The sequence below is a fragment of the Lontra canadensis genome, unplaced genomic scaffold (assembly GCF_010015895.1).
Source record: "Lontra canadensis isolate GAN:19392208 unplaced genomic scaffold, GSC_riverotter_1.0 scaffold10, whole genome shotgun sequence".
Taxonomy (NCBI): Eukaryota; Metazoa; Chordata; class Mammalia; order Carnivora; family Mustelidae; genus Lontra; species Lontra canadensis.
The window spans coordinates 10,952,136-10,973,286 of record NW_022631004.1 but is presented as its reverse complement, the minus strand read 5'-3'; the positions used below and the strand labels follow the sequence as shown (position 1 = coordinate 10,973,286).

General features: G+C 40.1%; 1 protein-coding gene across 1 annotated transcript in view; it reads left to right on the top strand.

Annotated features, from left to right (window-relative positions):
* Nucleotides 1-21,151, top strand: part of CUNH4orf51 (chromosome unknown C4orf51 homolog) — a 48,281-nt gene that overhangs the window by 14,373 nt on the left and 12,757 nt on the right. The window contains 4 exon segments of the mRNA XM_032855912.1: nt 12,549-12,607; nt 14,500-14,557; nt 15,600-15,673; nt 17,975-18,137. Coding sequence (XP_032711803.1) covers nt 12,549-12,607; nt 14,500-14,557; nt 15,600-15,673; nt 17,975-18,082 — 299 coding nt within the window. The 3' untranslated portion in view covers nt 18,083-18,137.

Sequence of the window (21,151 nt, the reverse complement as noted above, 5' to 3'; positions counted from 1 at the left end):
TTGTCTGTCTTATTTGCTTCTGTATCTCCAGCACTGGGACAGAGCTCAACCTAAACCAGATGCCCTATGTTGAGTGTTGAACAGTGGTTTTTATGGACCTTCCATTGTAGACTTTCCCCAGAACATATTTCTTATACAGGCAGTTTCTTATTTGGAATTTGTCTTCCAAAAGGGCGTTTATAAAGTGCTTTTAAAAATCAGAATGCAGTTTTTACAGAAGCAAACTTCCAAGAACTTATTTCTAAAGGCAGCTTTTAGAATCCTGTGTTGTGCCACATAAAATTGTAATACCTTAAAAATTGAGTAAATAAATAGCATCTGGCACTGTTGCATGTATACACGATTTTAGTTATACACACTCCTCCATCCCCCACCCCAGATCAGCAGTGGACTGAAAGAGATACAGCTAGGCAAACCCCAAATCTGAAAATACACATGCAGTAGTATAAAAAAGATATGGCAAGCATGATTGGGGATGAGAGGGGGAGAGGAGAGAGATAAGTGGTACCTGTAGGGCCTAGGGCATGGGAACGACCTCCCATTTGGTAACGTTGGTGTCGTGTGGCTTCCAAACTTTGCTAATCTTGTTTCCATAGTGTCTCAAAGATCTACGTCACTGGTCCCATTTTGGGGTCATTTCCAAAGCTTATTGGTCCTGGAGGCTGGGGCCCCAGGATGAAGGTGGAACTAGATGGGTTAGGGCATGGCCAAACAGAAGAGGATTTTTCCCTAGGTTTTCTAGTCTACCTGAGAAAGGGGCAATAGGCTGGCCCTGGGATGGGATAGGAGAGGGGTAAAGAGTAGCCAAATCAGGCAGCCTGTCCCCTGTCCTGGGAGACACCCAAAGCTCCTCAGTCAAGGCTCCTTCACAGCCAGGCCAGCTTCTGCCAGGTAGAGGCTTCAGGGAGAACCTTCCTCCTCCAAAGCCTCCTTAGAAGGCAGAAGTGGGGCCAACAGGAAAGAGTCTCAGCCACCAGGAGAAACTGTGGAATGAAACCTCCCCCCGCAAAGAGAAACCGGGTTCTCGTCTCTCTTCTACACGGTCCCGTGCCTGTCCTCTGAGCTGCTTCGACCCTGAGATCCCATACTTTTCACTCCTACCATATGCACTGGCAGTGGCTTTCTTGCCCTTTCCGTGCCCATCCCCCCACACAGATTTTACCATTTTGCTTCTGGTATAGCCCTTCAAGATTCATTGTGTTGGGGGAAGGAGACTCCTCAGGTTTACTGTGAATGTCTTCATTGTCTTTTCTTAGGGCCATCCTTGTTTGCTTTCCATTGTTGCCAGAGGAAAGCTGCCCTTTTGGGACAGTCGAGGACTCAGGCAGGGCCGGGCCAGGCCAGCAGACCGCTCCCTCACCGAATCCCCTAGTGCCCTCATTCTTCTTCCTCCTCCTCTCACTGCGGAGCTCTGCAGCCACTGCCTGCGCAGGTGTGCAACTGAGGGAACAGGGTCACTTAGAATAAGCCTCACTCACCTCAGAGTTCCCACATTCACTCCTGTTGTAAGCTGTCACAGCAGAAGGATCTTGTGATACTGAGATATGGTTTGTTTCCTGGCTCATTTGTATGCCTTGCTGAGGGGAGTGCACTTCTTTTAAACTACAGAAAGAAAAAAAAAAGTCTCACATTGGTCACCAATAAATCTAGATAGGAGTTTGCCTGCGATTGATGTCCTCACCACATTAAAAATGACAGATATGCTGACTGATTGCCAGCATAGCCCCCAACGTATCCCAGGAATGGGCCCCCAGACTCAGGAAATGCCAATGTTCCTTTCAGGAGTTGGGAATTTCGTTTTGCTCTCTCTGACCATTTTAAATTAGGAACCAGTCTAATAAATGGTTAAGTGAGTTTGTCAGAAAATATTCAAGTATAAGGCAACAGTTTCCAAATTCCCTGCAGAGACTGGACACAGAGGAACATTGGCAACCAAGCCTGTTATTAAGAAGGTCACAAGATGCCATCTGTTCCCGTGTGCACCTTACTGTTCAAGCATAACATCAACGAGGAGCTGGCTGCAATAGATTTTGCCTGTGAACATAGAAGTCAGCACTATAGTGGGGACCACAGAGATTTCAGTGGGCTTGTGTGAACAAACCATGCTGTCTGCCTATGGGATGCACAGGGTTATATGGGGAGAAGATGGGAAGAAGGCAAAGCACTGTTGTTAGGTCTGTTTTTGCTTATGGCTCAAATGTAATTTGGGAAGATACTTGCAGGTCTTCCCAATCTTTTTCTGCCTGGTTTTAGCCATCTATAAAATACGGCCATAGCACTCTTTCTTTACCTGTAATTATGACAGTAAGGTAGATTAAAAAGGCCTTATTCTTTTATTGACTTCATTTTTTTAATCTATAAAGAAGTTGAAGGAATAGCACAATCAATATTCACTCACTCTTGCCTAGATTCTTCAGTTCTTAATATTTTGTCACATTTGTTGACATGTAGCTTTATCCTTGTCTCTTTATACTGATACTTGTATATACTTCTTTGCTGAACTTTTGAGAGTACATTACAGATATCATAACGGTATATCCTTAAATACTTCAACACTTACCTAAGAGTAAGAATGTTCTCTTACATAACCATCCTACTGTTATCACACTCAAGAAACTTAATATTGATAGAATAATTTTTACTTTAAAAATGGACCATGACATGCCTTGTTCTTAAAAATCTGTCAGGAAAAGGCTTGTTCTGTCATCAACCCCAATGGTTAGCAACTCTCTCTTTAAGACACTTCATATTTTTGAGGGACTTTGAAAAATCTAATGAAAGCTCTGGGCCCTATCTTCAGAAAAACATCCAAAAAGAGAGTTCTGCAAGCCAACAATGCCTGTATCTTGAATCCCTCCAGGATGTCCATGGACTCTAGGTCAAGTGTTCTAATCTTTGATCTAAATTCTCCTCTTTTGTGTACATACAGTTTAAGACCATAGTTCTCAGAAAAGGTTAAGAATAGTTTGTCTTCCCTTTCCAACATTGTTTTGTGTTCAGGAGTCTTCATTTCAAGAAACTCAGAGTTTCAAGGAATTCAGAGATGTGTAGGCAGGAGATCATCTTATCCCCAATATATGAGAAGGAAACTCAACCAGAAACATGGCTGAGAGTTATATTATGACAGACACACAGTAGGTGGACTAAATGATTAGAAGGACTAAAAGAATACTTCTAAACTCGAGGGTCTCTGATCCTGGAAGCCCTGATGCTCACAGTCCTACACTTGCTTTCTTGACAACATGCTGTTAGAAACCAAATACCTGTAGCATTCCATCAGGATTGGCACAACATTTAAGGACCTAATATGTAAAGGTGGAATTTGTTGGATGTTACCAGCATCATTACTTTCATCAACAAAATTGTTCAATTTGGTTATAATTCTAGGACTGGGAAGGGGAAACAGGGAGGTGGGTTAACACTAGAAAATCAGGGTAATAGTAAATGTCTTTAATTAAAAGACTGGTTAAAACTACCACTGTCAGGTTGCACTGTGGGCTCTATTTTGTCAACTGTGAACTCACAAAGAAAAAAAGTCACTAGCTAACCATATGACAACATATATGGGCTTGCTGGTGTTCCTCTCCACAAGCAGACTAAAGAAAACAGAGATATTTCTAGCTCTGAGAAATGACCAAGTTTGGGGAAATGATGGACATACATTCTTTTTTTCCCCATAATCCACCAAAAATACTTTCTGTAAAACTTTAATATTACAGAATAATATCATTTACTAATTACTGATTATCTCATATAATTCTTGAAAGGAAGGGTGACATAAGACTAGTTAAAGCCTCTGGCAGGCCTGTGGGATTTATAAAAGTCTTATAGAGCTTTGAAAGGCTGAAGATTCACAACCAATGGAGTAATCAGAACTAATTGTGCAGGATAAACTTCTTATCCACCTGCTTTTACTTTAGCTATGAAAAAGTGGGATTTTCTTGAATTTAACTAAATAATTATTGGACTCTATATTTGGACTTTAGCTTGAGATATCTTGTTTTTAAAAATTTATCAGCATAAAATCGCACAAATAGCAATAAGCATTTGAGAAAAACTGTTCCTCTCCCTTGACTCATTCCTAATGAAGAGACTGCATCATGTTATGTCAAGCAAGGCCTGTTTCTTCCTTTAAACCTATAATAGGTATATAGGTGTGTGTGTGTGTGTATATATATATATATATTTTTTTTTTAATTTATTTTTTAGAGGCGGGGAAGAGAACACAAGTGGGAGGGACAGAGGGAGAGGGAGAGAGAATCTTAAGCAGATTCTGAGCATGGAGCCTAGTGTGGGGCATGACCCTGAGATTACGACCTGAGCCGAAACCAAGAGCTGGATGCTTAACCAACTGTGTTACCCAAGCACCCTGATCTTTATTTTTAATCAAATTAAATTTTTTCTCTTATTTTTAAAATCAAAATATACCAGAGAACTCAACATGATCAGTCATTAGGGAAATGTAAATTAAAACCATTGAGATACCACTTCACATCCATGAGATCGGCTATATCCACAAAGACTGATAATAACAAATGTTGGAGAGGATATAGAGAAGCTAGAATCTTCATTGATTGCTAATGGGAATGTAAAATAGTACAGCCACTTTGGAAAACACTTTGACAATTTCTTTTAAGTTAAACATAAACTTACCATAGGATTCAATAATTCCACATATAGGTATATACCCAAGAGAAATGAAAACATATATCCAAAGACTAGCACATGAATGTTCACTGTAGCATTACCTATAATAGCCAAAATGGGAAATAACCCTTATGTCTATCAACTGGTGAAGGGACAACAAAATTTGCTATATTCATACAATGGAATACTGCTCATTAATAAGAAGGAACAAAATACCAAACAGCTACAATGTGAATGAACCACAAAAACATTATGCTAAGAGAGGGCAGACATAAAAGTCCACCTAGTATATGATTCCATTTAAGTGTAATGTCCAATAAAGGCAAATCTATAGAGAAAGTAGGTTAGTGGTTTTCTGGGGCTGAGAGCAGAAAAGGAGATTAGCCATAAATGGGCATGAGAAATCTTACTGGGATAATGAAAATGCTCTAATACTAGATTATAGTATTATGATGATGGTCGTATAACTCAATAAATTTACTTGAAATCATTGACTATATACTTAAAGTGGGTCAATTTTATGATATGTAAGTTATATCTCAACAAAAAATATTTTCAACAAAATTGTTAAAAAATATACCATAAAATTGTAAAAAATATACCTCTTCAGACCTTAAGAAAAATTTATAGCCTTAGAATTTCAGCATAACCTTGGTTCCTTCTGATTCTAAAAGTACAAGCTGTGTATTATAGAATGTTCCAGGCATAAATATGTTTAACTCAACTTACAGTTTCTGGTTCTGCTTGAAAGGAGCTTAGAAGATGCCCCTCCATTCTAACAACAGGTAAAAATCTGAACAGAATTAGAAATCCACAGCTCTTCTTGGATTCGTAAGAAAGGTGAGGACACAGGGCAAACTGCTCCCCCTAACATTAGAAAGATGAAGTGAATATAAGTGGTCCTAGTTTACCAGAGTGAGACTCACCAGCAGAAACCACCATAGGAACCAGTAACAGAGTTTGAATATCTGAACTGTAATTGAGGAATTGCTGGAGACTCAGTGCAAATAAGTCTGGGGGTTGAAAACTCCAGGGGGACCCGAGCATAGGAAAGCCCCTATAGTATTGTGAGATTTACCTCTAGGAATTTGGCCAGGTTATCACAGTAAATATCAGAGAAAAATTCCCTTGTGCTTCCAGCAGGAAATGGGGAAGTTACCATTTTGAAGTACTCCAGAGTACTATGTTCTTCTTAACAAGGGCTGCCCTCAGGAGAAACTATTTTACCAAAATCTAATCCACCAGGGTATTCAGTTAGGGTACCCTTACTGAGCTGGTGAAAAAGAAATACCAAACTCCAGCCTACCCTAGCCTTCCATGAGGGAGAAGAAAAATACTCAACTCTAGCCCACTCTAGCCATCTTGCTCCACCTAACAGGGGAGGAAAACAAAAAAAAAAAAAAAACAACTTAGAAACACTTGTGAAGTTCACTGTCCAGAGGCAGAGGCTCACTGAAAGACTGAGACCTAATCATAGGACTGTAGAATGCTTCCCCTCCTCCCACACCTCACTACCTCATTATTAAGGGCCTATTTACAGCAAGTTTTTTCCTCAGTACATTATGTCCTGCTATTAAGAAAAAGTTACAAGACATACTAAAAGGCAAAACATAGTTTGAAGAGAGAGCAAGCATTAGAACCAGATGTGGCAGGATTTGTTATTATCAGGTCAGGAATTTAAGACAACCATGATTCATATTCTAAGGACTCTAATGGATAAAGTAGACAGCATACAGGAACAGATGGGCAATGCAAGCAGAAAGATGGAAATCCTAAGAAAGAACCAAAAGAAATGCTAGAGGTCCAAAACACTGAAAAAAAAAATGAAGAATGTCTTTAATGGGTTTATAAGTACACTGGTCACAACTGAGGAAAGAATCTCTGAGCTTAAGGTTATCTCAGTAGAAACATCTAAAACTGACAAGCAACGAAAACAAAGATTGAAAAAAAAAAAAAAAGAACAGAACAGAATGCCCAAGGACTGGAACAACTACAAAAGATGTAACGTATGTATAATGGGAATACTGGAAGGAGAAGGAGGAATGGAATAGAAGAAATATTGAACAACTAAGAATTTCCATTTCCACAAATCAATGTCAGACACCAAACCACAGATCCAGGAATCTCTGGGAACAGTGAACAGGGTAAATGTAAAACAAGCAAGATACTTACATCTAGGCCTATCATTTTCAAACAACAGAACATAAAAGATAAAAAACTCCTGGAAGAAGCCAGAGGGGAAAAACATCTTACCTATAGAGAAATAAGAATTGTATCCAACTCTCCTTAGAAACTACAGAGGCAAGAAGAGAAGAGCATGAAATACTTAAGGTGTTGTGAGAAAACAAAACAAAACAAAACCCACCAACCTAGAATTCTGTACCTTGTGAAATTATATTTCACAAATGAAGGAGAAATAAATACTTTCTCAGACAAACAAAAAGTTAGGGAATGTGTTGCCAGCAGATCTGCCTTGCAAGAAATGTTAAAAGTTCTATAAAGAGAAGGAAGATAATAGTTCAGAAACTCAGATCTATAAAAAGAAAGGAAAAGCACTGAAGGAGGTATAGGTAAAGGTAAAGTAAAAACTTTTATTTTTCTCATTCTTAATTTAACAGGTAATAGTTTGTTCAAAGTGATAATGGTAACAATGTATTCAACCATGCAGGCTTATGTATGTGTCTTACACATGTATGTGTCTTACTTCAAACAATGTAAGGGTTGGGGTATTGACCCTCCTGCACAGTAGAAAATCCACATATAACTTTGATCCCCCAAAACTTACCTACTAACAGTCTGTTGTTGACTGGAAGCCATTGATAAACAGCTAATTAACACATATTTCGTATGTTACAGGTATTATATACTATTCTTCCAATAAAATAAGCCAGAAAAAAGAAAATGTTATTAAGAAAATCATAAAGAAGAGAAAATACACTTATAATACTGTACTATAAAAAATTCATGTATAAGTGGGCCTTTGAAATCCAAAACCAAGCTGTTAAAGGGTCAACTGTATATGTACTTATTTATGCTTAAATATAGGAGAAATGAATGACAGCAATGCTACAAGAGATGGAAGAGGGGAAATAGGAATATTTTATTATTATAAGCTACTTGTACCAGTCATGAAGTGGTGTAATGTTATTTGAAAGTGCATTTGGATTAGCTGTAAATGTATATGCAAACTCAAGGGCAACCATTAAAAAAGTAAAAAAAAAAGAAGTGTAATTAAAATGTTAAGAAAGGAGAGAAAAAGGAATCATATAAAATGCTCAGTTAAAACCACAAAAGCCTAAAAAAGAGTGAAAGACAAAAATAGGAAAAAGGAAGAAGGGCAACAAATAGAAAACAGTAACAAATATGCAGATGCTAATTCTGTTATATCAAAATCACTGTGAACATCAATTCACACTAATCAGTAGACAGAGATTGTCAGTGGATCAAAAAATAAGGCCCAATTATATGTTGTTTACAAGAAACCAACTTTAAATATAAAGGCACATATAGATTAAAATAAATGAGTGGAGAAAAATATGCTATGTTAATACTAAGAAAAATGAGGCAAGAATAGATATATTAATTTAGATATATATATATATATGATAGTTTATAATATATATTATATAATAGAGATATTAATTTCAGACTTCAAAAGAGGGAACTTACCAGGAATAAAAAAGGGTACTAAATAATAATAATTATAAAGGTATCAATCCTCCAAGAAGATAAAATCATATTTAATGTGCATGTGCTTAACAACACAGTGTCCAACTGTGTGAGGCAAAAGCATGGAATTGTAAGGAGAAACAGATGAATCCACTGTCATGGTTGAAAACGTCAGCACATCTCTATCAGAAATGGACAGATCCAGTAGTAAGGACGTAGTTGAACTCAACAACATTTCAATCAATTAGATATAATCACCATCTCTTAGATGACTTCAACAACAGCAGAACACACATTCTTTTAAAGGTCACATGGAATATGGACCAAGTTAGACTACATTCTGGGAAATAAAACACACCTTAAAATTTAAGAGAACAGCAATCATATAATATTTGCTCTCAGATCACAGAGGAATTAAATTAGAAATCAATAACAGAAGGATAAGTGGAAAATCCCCAAATAAGTAAACAACAGATTTCTAAGTAACATGAGTCAAAGAAGAAATCTGGAAAAGCTAAAGAAATATTTTGAACTAAGTGAAAATGAAAACACAACTTACCAATTTGTGTAATGTAATAAAAGCAGTGGTTAGAGGGAAATTTATAGCATTGATTGCATATATTAGCAAAGAAGAAAAATCTAAAATCAACCTAATTTCTATGTTAGAAAACTCAAATAAGAAGAGCAAATTAAATCAAAAATAAGGAGAAGAAATCATAAGAATTAGAGCAGAAATCAATACACTTGAAAACAGGAAGTCAACAGAGAAAATTAAGGAAACCAGAAGCTGATTATTTGAAAAGATGAAGAATTTCTAACTAAGGGGGAAAAATACATTAATTACTAATATCAGAAGTGAAAGATAAAACATTGCTACAGACCCCATGGACATTAAAAGAACAATAAAGAAATATTATATAAAACTTTATCCCCCAAATTTGATAAACAAAATGATGTCTTCCTTGAAGACACAAGCTGCCAAAACTCACACAAGAAATAATAGTCTGAATAGGCTTATATCTATTAAAGAAATTAAATCAGTAATTAACAACCTTTCCAAGCAGATGGCACTAGGCCTAGATGGGTTCACTGGTGAATTTTACCAAACATTTAGGGGAGAAATTATACCAATTCTTCACAATCTCTTTCAGAGGACTGAAGGTGAGGAAATAATTCTTAACTAATATAGTGAAGCCAGGATTACTGTAATGCCAAAGCAAGGCAAAGACTGCAAAAAAAGAAAACTACAGACAAATATCTCATGAATATAGATGCAAAACTCTTCAACAAAATATTATCAAATAAATCCAACAATGTATACAAAGAATTCTATACCATGACCAAGTGGGATTATCCCAGGCATGCAAGGTTGGTTCAACATTTAGAAGTCAATTGATGTAATCCATCATATCAAGAGACTAAAAAAGAAAAATCACATGATCATATCAATAGATGCAGAAAAAGCATTTGACAAAATCCAACACCCATTCATGATTAAAACAAAAAAAGTCTCAGTGAACAAGAATAGAGAACTTCTTCAACTTATGAAGAAAATCTACAAAAAAAAACTATAGGTAACATCATAGTTAATAGAAACATAAAGCTTTCCCACTGAGATCAGATAGTGTTCTCCTCTCACCACTTCTTTCAACATCATACTGAAAGTACTAGCTAATGCAGTAAGACAAGAAAAGAAAATGAAAATTATAGAGATTGGAAAGGAAGAAATAAAACTGTCTTTGTTCACATATGACATATTGTCTATAAAGAAAATTTTTTTAAACGATTTTAAAAAAACCCTCTCTTGGAAATAATAAATGATTATAGTAAGGTTGCAAGATACAAGGTTAATATACAAAAGTTGATTGCTGGGAGGCCTGGGTGGCTCAATGGGTTAAGCCGTTGCCTTCAGCTCAGGTCATGATCCCGGCGTCCTGGGATCGAGTCCCGCATCGGGCTCCTTGCTCGACAGGAAGCCTGCCTCTCTCTCTGCCTCTGCCTGCCTCTCTGCTTGCTTGTGTGCTTTCTCTCCCTCTCTTTCTGACAAATAAATAAATAAATAAATAAAATCTTTAAAAAAACAAAAGTTGATTGCTTTCCTATATAACAGCAATGGACAAGTGAAATTTAAAATTAAATTCAGTGCAATCACTTAATCCCCACAAAGTTATTTTGTGGATATCAACAAAGTGATTCTAAAATTTGTGTGGGAAGGCAGAGACAGAATGGCCAACACAATACTGGAGAACAAGAACAATGTTGGAGGACTGACATTACCGAACTTCAATACTTACAATAAAGCTACAGTAATTAAGACAATGTGGTATTGGCAAAAGAATAGACATACAGATTAATGGAACAGAATAGAGGGCCCAGAAATAGACCCACATAAATATAGGCAATGTATCTTTGACAGAGGAACAAAGGCAGTGCAATAAAGAAAAGGGCTTTTTCAAAAAATTTTGTTGGAACAACTGCCAAATGGAAAAAAAAAAAAAAAAAAAACAAACACACTTCATGCCAAAAGGAAAAAAAAAAATCTAGACATGTTCCTTACACCTTCACAAAAATTAACTCAAAATGGATCACGGACCTAAATGTAAATGCAAAAGTATAAAACTCTAGAATATAATATAGGAAAAACCTAGATGACCTTGGCTATGGTAATGACTTTTTAGATACAACACCAAAGGCATGATCCATGAAAGAAATAATAGATAGGCTGGACTTGATTAAAATTAAAAACTTCTGCTCTGCACAAGACAATGTCAAGAGAATGAGAAGGTACAGATAGGGAGAAAATATTTGCAAAAGACACTTTTGGAAGGAACCGTTATTCTAAATATACAGAGAAGTCTTAAAACTCAAAAAAAAAAGAAACAAAAAACTGACTAAAAAATGAGCCAAAGACTTTACCAACCACCTCACCAAGAAAGATATAAATACGGCTAATAACTGGGCACCCGGGTGGCTCAGTTGATTAAACATCCAATCATGAAATCAGCTGAAGTCTTGATCTCAGGGTCATGAGTTCAAGCCCCGCACTGGGCTTTGCACTGGGCATGGAGCTTCCTTAAAAAAAAATTTTTTTTTAATTAAAAAATACACACACACACACACACACACACACACACACACGGGGGTGGGGAGAGAAAGAGAGAGACCTTCTTTAATAGGTGAATAGATAAATGAACTGTGGTACATCCAGACAATGCAAGATTTATTCAGCACTAAAAAGAAAGAGCTATCAAGCTGTGGAAGACATGGAGGAATCTGATGTGCATATTACTAAGTGAAAAAAGCCAATCTGAAAGGCTACATACTATATGATTCCAACTACCTGACATTCTGGAAAAGGCAAAAGCATGGGTACAGTAAAAAGATCAGAGGTTGCCCGGGGCTGGGAAGGAAGAGGGATGAAAAGGCAGAGCACAAAGGATTTTTAGGGCAGTGAAAATATTCTGTAGAAAACTCTAATGATGGACAAATGTCATTATACATTTGTCCAGACGTATAGATTGTATAACACCACAAGTAAACTGTAATGGGGAAGGTGATTGTGATGTGTCAGTGTAGGGTCCAGCATTTTAACAAATGTCCCACTGGGGTGGGGGAATGTTGATGATGGGAGGCTATGCCTGTGTGGGGGCAGGAGTATTTAGAAACTCTATGTATCTTTTTCTCAGTGTTGCTGTGAACCTAAAACTGCTCTAAAAAACTAAAATCTTTAAAAATAAAAAGAGCAGCATTTGAAAGGTTAACTATTTTTAGATTGAGAAAGGGGACATAGCTAATTATCTTTAGCTGAATTAAAACTCAAGAAAATGAACAAAGACTGAAACACATCTGCTACTTGAGTCTTCAGAAAAATCTCATTGAGAAAGCCAAAGGACATGTAAAACTGAGTTATTTTAATAATATTTTTAAATTATAGACTTATATAATTTCAATGTCTCCTAGCTGTTACCAGTATGGTTTTCTTTTTAAAATAAAGTTGAAATGTGTACCATAAGAAAAAAAAAATTACCTGTACCCACAAAAGCTCCAAAGTATTTACTATGCATTAACTTCTCGTCACAGTTTTGTTTTACCTCTTACTTTTCTGTTGGTCAAATTCTAAAGGGAAATAAGGCACGTGTGTACAATTTGTTTGTATGGTACGATCAGGAGTATAAGAGATTTTATCCTAACACTGGGTTTAATCCTCATTTTCCCTCTTTATATGTATGCAGGACTATTTCCTCAAATAACCAGTTCTTTTAAAAATGCACCTGATGTCAAACACAGTGTGGTAAGTCCAAAATTTCTCAGCCATCATTTAAATGGAGAGAGCTTAAATCATTGTACCTTGCATATTTTATAAAACAACAAAGTTGGAGTTGTTTAGAATTATTTATTCATCAAACACTTGTTTGTGAGTGCTTATTTATTGTGTGTGTAACTTTCTTTTAGGTGATGGGGATAAAAAAAATAAACAACCAAGGTTATAAACTGTTAAGTGAAAAAATAAAATAAAATAAAATAAAATAAAATAATAAAAAATGTTACAAAAACACCTTTTGTCAGATTTTAAACTTTCAAATAATACAGAGGAATAGAGACAAAGTAAAAAGTAGCTGAAACCCTTTCCCTACCCTCAGGGATAATCACCATGAACATTTTAGTGAAGTTCCTTAGAAATGTCTCCCTATGCTAACGCATAGACCGAGATGCACACACACATCCATGTGCACACACACACACACACACACACACACACAGGAAACACTGATGGGATTTACTGTCCTCTGACCTGCTTTAACCACTGAATATTTTCATGGACATATTCTTTCAGTGTTAGCAATAACATTTACCAATTTTATGGATATGTAAGATTTCATGGACTGGATATATCACAATTTAAAAATACCTCATATTGCCAGGCATTTAGGTTTTTCAAACTGGCAACTATTATCAACAATGCAGTGATGAATAAATTTAAATATAAATTTTTGCAATTGTACAATTATCTCCTCAGGGTACTCTCTCATAAGTAGACTTATCGGATCAGGAGTTAAGCTTATTTTAAACTTTGATATATGGCCAAATTGCCTTCTAGAAAACTGGCCTCGTGCACCAGCAGTACTCAACAGTGGCTGTTTTCCTATATTTTCTCTAACAGTGGTTTTAAAAATAATTTTAATATTTTCTACTTGGATAAAGATATTTTAATTTCCTTTTAACTTTAATTTCTTTATTAGTGAGTTTGAGCATCTTCTATTAGTTACTGATAGTTCTTTTGTGATTATAGTCAATTCTCATAATTTGAGATAGTGATGTTTTCTAAAGTCCTTACTAACACTGAATTACTGGACCATTGCTCCTAGGAGAAATGTAGGGCCAGGCTCCTGTGAGCCCCTGGTCACAACATTTTCATCAACTGTAAATTTGTGTTTATGTGTGTCTCTATTTAAAGATACCTTATTTCATAAGTTTGGTTGATTCATGAACGTTGCACTTACAGCCAGCAGCACTCTAACTCATGCCTAAATGAAGTTGATCTAACAAATGTGTTTTCTTCATAAAGCACATCAAAGTCTTCTTCCACTTAGGAACATGACACAGCATGTCAGCACTACACTGGGGGCCATTTTAAACAGTGAAATCACCAACAAAACACATAAAAATGCAGAAAATGTGGCACTATATAGGCCCCCCCAAAGGACATTTGTTTAAAGATGAGAGCTGAAATAAGACTGAGAAAATGCATGTCAGGTGATTCGAATTGTTTTGTGCTCTCTGAATGTCCTTGAATGCCTCAAAAATGCTGCATATAATGACTTTGGTGTTACAAATAAATTTTATAGAGTAAGAAAACTGGAAAACCTGGAATCCATGAATAATGAAGATTGATTATATTCATTTTCTTTGCCCACATTTCTATTAGGGTGTCTTGCTTTACTACATTGATTTGTATGTGCTGCTTCTATATTAGGATAGTACTCTTTTGCCTATCCTATTTTATCAATATTTTCCACATTTTGTCTTTGTATTCTACTGTTAGTGTCTGTTATTACAATGGCTTTTGACAGCAGTATCAAAAACTGCCTTTTGAATGAGGAACCACAACACTGGAAAAGCAGTTTTATTAAATTTCTATTGTTGTAAAGGTGGTTGGTATTTATTTTTATCTCTTTTTCATAGGTACACCAAATTCTGTTTGGTGATTTTTCTACAGCACCTCCAAATTATGAAAGATCATGTAAGTCCTGTCCCAAACTATCACTTTATATCGTGTTCTGCCTTCATTTTAATTATGGTCTTCATCTGATAATTTCCTCCCTTCCAGAGTCTGAGACCATTTAAGGCCTTCTGCATTTCTGCTTCTTTCCTGCTGTCATGCACCGTGTTACTTTGTTGTACCTCTCCTAACAGTATGGATGGCAGGATGCAGAAATAAGAGGAGGGAGAAATCCCAGACAGACATTTGCCAGCAACAGCTTTGAAAAAGAGCATATATGTGAGAAGGGTGTGGTGGTAGGAAAAGTTGGCGGGGCTGGAGGTTAGTATGGATGTGAGTGTTTGGAACTATTGATTAAAAGTGACTTAGAAGCTACCCATGACCCAGCAATTGCACTACTGGGTATTTATCCCAAAGATACAGATGTAGTGAAAAGGGCAGCCATATGTACCCTAGTGTTCATAGCAGCAATGGCCACAATCACCAAACTGTGGAAAAAGCCAAGATGCCCTTCAATAGATGAATGGATAAAGAAGATATGGTCCATATAGTACAATAGAATATTACTCAGCCATTAGAAAGATTGAATACCCAACTTTTGCATCAACATGGATGGGACTGGAGGAGATTATGCTGAGTGAAATAAGTCAAGCAGAGAAAGTTAATTACCATATGGTTTCACTTACTTGTGGAACATAAGGAACAACATGGAGAACATTAGGAGAAGGAAAGGAAAAGTGAAGGGGGGTGGATTGGAGAGGGAGACAAACCATGAGAGACTGTGGACTCTGAGAAACAAACTGAGGGTTTCAGAGTGGAGGGAGGTGGGGGAACGGGTGAGCCTGGTGCTGGGTATTAAGGAGGGCACGGATTGCATGGAACACTGGGTGTTATACGTAAACAATGAATCTTGGAACACTACATCAAAAACTAATGATGGACTGTATGGTGACTAACATAGCACAATAAAAAAAAGTGATTTAGGAATATTAGTAAATTTCATTTATTCATCTCACGGTAGACTATCACAAGCACTTATACATTGCCTGTCTCTTTCTACTAGGTATGAGAATTAAAAAGCCAGTATCTAAGAACCTGATCAACTACAATCAACTAAGGAAAGACTTTCTGAAGCATGTAAGAGTGTTTTTGCTTGTCACCCAACAGTGGATTCCTGGGATGGTGTCAGTAAGTGTGCATGGTGTGGAAGCAAGGACGGTGGTGTGTGTACGTCCAGAATTGGTCGGAAGGTGATCCCAAACTTATAATCATGTGATTAACAGAAAAGTAGACTGTTCTGATGAGCATTCTTTCTCAAAGCATCATGAACATTCTTGTATCGATTTCTCCATTTGTTGTGGAAACAAGCCCCAAAGAGGCTTAACGTAATTGGAAATTTCTCTCCTACTGCCCAAATTTTTATCAGCGTTATCAGTGATTTGATGGATTCTGCCTCTTGCAAAAGAAGGCAATGAGTTCTCAGATTGTCCTTCCTTTCTGGGACCCACCCTGGGTGCCCACTGTCCTGGGCTCACTCTCCTCAGATGCCTGTTCTTCCATATCCAATGTCTACATCTCTGCTCCCCTTCACATGGCCCTCCAGAGCAGGGGCTTTGTCTCGCCTGATCAGACTTTCTCAAGATCCAGTAATTTTTTTTTTTTAACAGAATGCTAAAATGGAATTCTTTTTATGTCTTAAGAGTTCTGGCAGAGATTCCTAAAGAATGAGTTGAAAGAAAGGAATAAAAACTAGTTTTCTGCAAGCACTCCACTAACTTCACCTCATTTAATATAAAAGTTACAATTATTCTTGCTATCTTCTTCCTTTTTTTTTTTTTTTTTTTAAGATTTACCTTTAAATTGACTTGAAAAAAATCCCAGCCTCACCCTAGGTAATTATATTTGTGACACCATGGATTTGGTACTCTAGTTATGTGTATTAGAAAAACAAAACAAAACAAAAACCTGACCATTAAAATAAGAAGTGTTACTCAAGTACCACCTAACATTTTCACAAGAACCCCTGGTTGTATAAACATATCACTTTGGAAAATGCTCGTCTATGGGCACCAACTAGCTAATCTGACAAAGTCAGCTAATGGGGCAGGGTTGGACAACCCACCTGGGTTCCCAGGTAATTAGTCCATTGAATGATGGCCTTCCAGAAATTGTGCACTTTTCTTAACTTTTCTGCTATAGGAGTTGATAAGTTTCTCACAGAGCATGGCAAGCATGAGAAGGCAGGGCTGTGGCAGGCTGTGGAGGGAGTTCTTTGGGGGTGGGGGTTGGAGCGGGGCAAGTCTACTGAAAGATACATTGTGCGTGGCTGGGGAGGGGGGTGCAAAGACCTCCCTTCACTGTAGGGTTGCTGCATCCTTCTAGGAAGGGTAGATGATTTCCTGAAAGTATATTTACCGCTAGCTGGGCCTCCTGGGAGTTACTTGGGAGAATCATTAACTATTGCTAGATAAATAAATCCCTCTTGCTGCGTGGAGCTGTACCGGCGCCAAGCAATTCCTTTGCCAGTGGCTGCAGCTGTTGTGGGGAACAGTTGCCTTTCTCTTTGAGGTACTTCACCCACCCCCCTCCCCTAAAGTGATTTTCCTAACCTCACAGTAGCCTTTTCAGTCAACGATTCCTGACAAATTAGTGGCATTACATCCCACTCTTGTTTTTAGGGTACCACAGGCAGAGAGTACTCCCCCCAGCCCCTGTCGCCCTCTCCCCACCTCCATATCCCCCCACTCTGTCCACACAATGAATATGGGGCACTTGTTTGGGAAACCTTGGGCCTGAAGTTCTAACCACAAAATAAATCATGACCTTTAATTTATTAGACGAGGCAAACTCTTAATTATTTTCAGAGGTGCTCTATCTCGGGGGAGGAGAACAGGCATTGAGATGTGAAATGCACAAACTCCCCCCATCAGCAACAGGCAGGGATTGAATGAAATGTTCAGCAACCGGTAAGGATTATTCTCACTGTTTAAGGTATTCGCCTGGTGTCTAATGCCTTGGTAACCATCTTCTTAATATCGGTATTTCCGGGTCTTATCTTCAAGAAACGCACGTTGCCAACCTGGAAAGCAGAGAAATTCGCACCCGGGAATTCCAGCCTAACCGAACAGCAGGGAAGACCGGGGAAAGAATCTTAACCACACGAAGGGAGGGCTAGGCAAGGCCAGTGGAGAAGCAGTGGTAGTTCCTTTGGGATTCCAGAGTTCCCAAATGTTTTCCCTCTCTCCTGCTTACTGACTGGCCTTCCTGACAGAGACACGATGTCTGTGATAGGAAGGTTAACAGAGACGGAGGAAAACGCAGGACAGTCCCAGCTCCTGCCTAAGAATGAGGGCTCGGCCACGTCATTCCCAGCCAGTCCCGCGCACAGAGTGACCTCTGCGGGGGTCGAGCGCTAACGAGCGGGCCGTTCTCCTCCAGCTGCACGCACGGGGTGACTCCGCAAGCCTGGCTGGCTCGTCGGAAGACTCAGAAGGTGACCAGCGCTCCGCTTGTGGTCTGGGACGACCGTTACCGTCACTTAGCTGAGTCGCAAAACCGAGTCCCAAAGGCGGAGGCCTGCGGTTTGCTTAAGGACTCTGAGGTAGGAGCGGGCCCGCTAACATCTAGACTTCACAGGCTGGCTTTCTGGGACACCTTACCGGGCTCCAAACACCCCCAGACCTTGGAAGCGGGAACAAAAGTTATCGTTATAGTCATTACTGATTTTTTCAAAGGGGAATACCTGGGAGTCACACTTCTCCGCAAGAGCCGCAGAAATAGTGCTGCGACCCCGCGAGCTGTGGGCTCCCGCGTGGAGGAGCCTGTCCCTTCCATCTGGGAGACCCGGGAGCGGAGGGGCGGAGGGGCGCAGGGGCGTGAAAAAGGCTTTTTTGTATTCAGAGCACTCGCCCCGCAGAGCCGCAGCCTTCCACCGACTGCCTTCCCCCCGCCCGGGGCGTCGCTGGGGAGGAGACGCGCCCGCGCCGTCGAGGGTGGCGGGGGCGACGCGAGGTGCGGCGGGCCGGGCGCTGGGGGCGGGGAGATCGCGGCCTTTCACGCCCCGGCTCTCCCCGGAGGGGCCCCGCGGCCCCGAGGCTCCGCCCACGGCCCGCCCCTCTTCCCCCGCGGGCTCCCTCTCCCCAGCCCTCTGCCCCCGCCTCCCTCCGCGCTCCGCCCCCCGCTCCCTCCCACGTCCTGTCCGCGGACCGCCCTCCCGTGCCGGGCGCGCCGGAGGCGGAGCCGGGGAGCGGCTGCCTGACGCGGCGGCGCGGAGAGCCAGCGGCGCGCGGGAACGAACCCGCGGCGGTCCCGGGCAGCGAAGGGCCGCAAGGGCTGGTGTCCTTTGAGGGCAGGAGGAACTGTGTGGTTACGAAAGTAGCAGCCTCCTACCCCTTCCTCCCCACGTCGCGCCCCGCCCTCTGGCCCCTGCTCCATTTATTTCCATTTACCCAGACCGTGTTCTGCTGATTCCTGCTGAATAGAAGAGGTAATTCATTAAAAGTCGCACCACCATCGCTATCACCCCCCCACCCCCACCCCCGAACTCCTAGTGGTTATTTTTGTTCTTTAGTCCAGGTTAAGCTAAATACATGCCCCGGGAAGCCATCTGGTCTGGTTCCCGGGATCCCTTCGTATGGTTTCCATTAAGCTCGCCAAACCGTGCATTGAAAATGCAGCCTTGGAGCCACTCAGGAACCTCCAGGATTTTTGCCTTTGCCAGCCTCATTTAGAGAATCTCAGGCAGGGAGAGGTAAAAGCCTCTGCTCGAGTTGTGAGTCCAGTACCCTATGGTCCCGGTCTTACGCTACAGTTAATAGGCTTTACTACTCCAAGGAAATACAATTCTCCATGTTAACGTGTATCATTCATTCATTCATTCATTCAGTATTTGCTATATGCGAAACACCAATTATTAGAATTCTGTTTTAATTCTAAAACTCTGTGTTAACAGCTTTACAGATGAGTTTACAAAATAACCTGGCCACAGAAATTGAGTTCAACCAGCAACATTTGTATGGTTGGGTCTACACCTTATCCTTTGTTGTCTCCCATTCCACTACCTGCCACAGACAAAAAACAAACAAACAAACAAACAAACAAACAAAAAAAACCCCACAAATATTAGCTTGTGGGAAAATATTCCCTTACACATAATTTGGGGGTTGTGGTCCAAGAGAAAAGGAAACAGGTTCATAAAAATGATAGTGTTAAAATTGCAAAGTTCCTTAGAATTCATCAAAAATATGCCTACTGGTTTATTGAGAAGACTCAGAAAGAGTCGGGGCTCAGAGGAGGTCACTGGGCTTTTAGTACTGTTACCTAATTTGGGGAGGAGACCAAGACATCAAGTGCCGTGTCACATACTGCAAGGACTTTGATCAAACTCACTTTAGTTGTAGTCCATCCTCTTTCTCCTGCTCTCGCCTCTGCAGTTTTCCCTCTCTGTTCTGCTCTGGGTCTCGCCTGTGGGGTGGTCGGGTGGTGGTTTGCAGCCCTTTCTTGATTCCCCTAACCTAGGCTTCACTCCCTTCTTGCTCTTTTTCTTCCCTTTCTATCTCCCCACCCCACCCAAGCCCTGACCATGAGATTTTATTTGGGTTTTTAAAATGAAACCAGGTGCTGCCTAGAACAAAAGCAAAGTAATAACAAGGAAAGACTATCCAACGCTTAAGGAATGTGCTGAGTTTTATGACTCAGGCTGTCCTGGCAAAGAACTCCGACTTACATGGAGAGGTGGGTGGCACAGAGCTCGGACCATACATGGCAGCCCTAGCCTCCCAGATAGGCACGGTCAAGGCAGCCTGTGACTCATTTTCATAAAACCAGAGGTTCCTGTTCCTTGTGGGACAGGACTTCCTGGAGGCTAGAGCAGAAGGTTCTTTACCTTTTCCCTGTGTGGCCCATTCAGCCTGACATAGCAGGGGCCACCTTGAGGTTTGCAGGAAGGGAGCCTGGACAGAAGGCCCTCCCTGGGAAAGAAACAGGCTTGCTGGACTTGGGCAAGGGTTTTGGTGCATTGAAGTGATGGGTAGTGTGTGTGCTGCAAAGCGACATGAAAATTAGCTTGTATTGTCCTGGAAACAATGGCTTGGGAGCTCCAGGTGACTTAGGGGAGTGGGGATGTGGCCCAGCTGCTGAGAGCCCAAAGGGTGTTTGCTCTCTTTGCAGTAATGTGTGTCGAAGAGTGAGCACGCAGGAAAAGCTGGTAGGATTCCAGCGGCGTTTGTGGGTGCTATCACTAATGCAATCAGGAGTAAGAGCAGGATTGGGGGGGTGCTCTACATAAACACCTGAGAGACACCCAGGCACACATTGGCACATTCCGGGAATTCTTTGCACACAAGCACAGTAATGGGGTGAGGTGTACATTTTTTTGGTTACTAAGAGACAGGCTAAGAGCTCTAAGGAGAATGTCTCTCCCAGCAGAGGTGGTGGGAGGGGTCTGAACTTGGATGACAGGGATGTGTTTGTGCTTCCTTCATTACACAGGCCTGGGTGCAACGAGGACCAATAATGCTTCTTCTGGTTTCCGCCACCTCAGAGAAGGCTGTCACTTTTGGAATGAGAATGAGTTTTGACTGGCATAAATGAGATCTCCGTGCAGCAGCCTCTTGG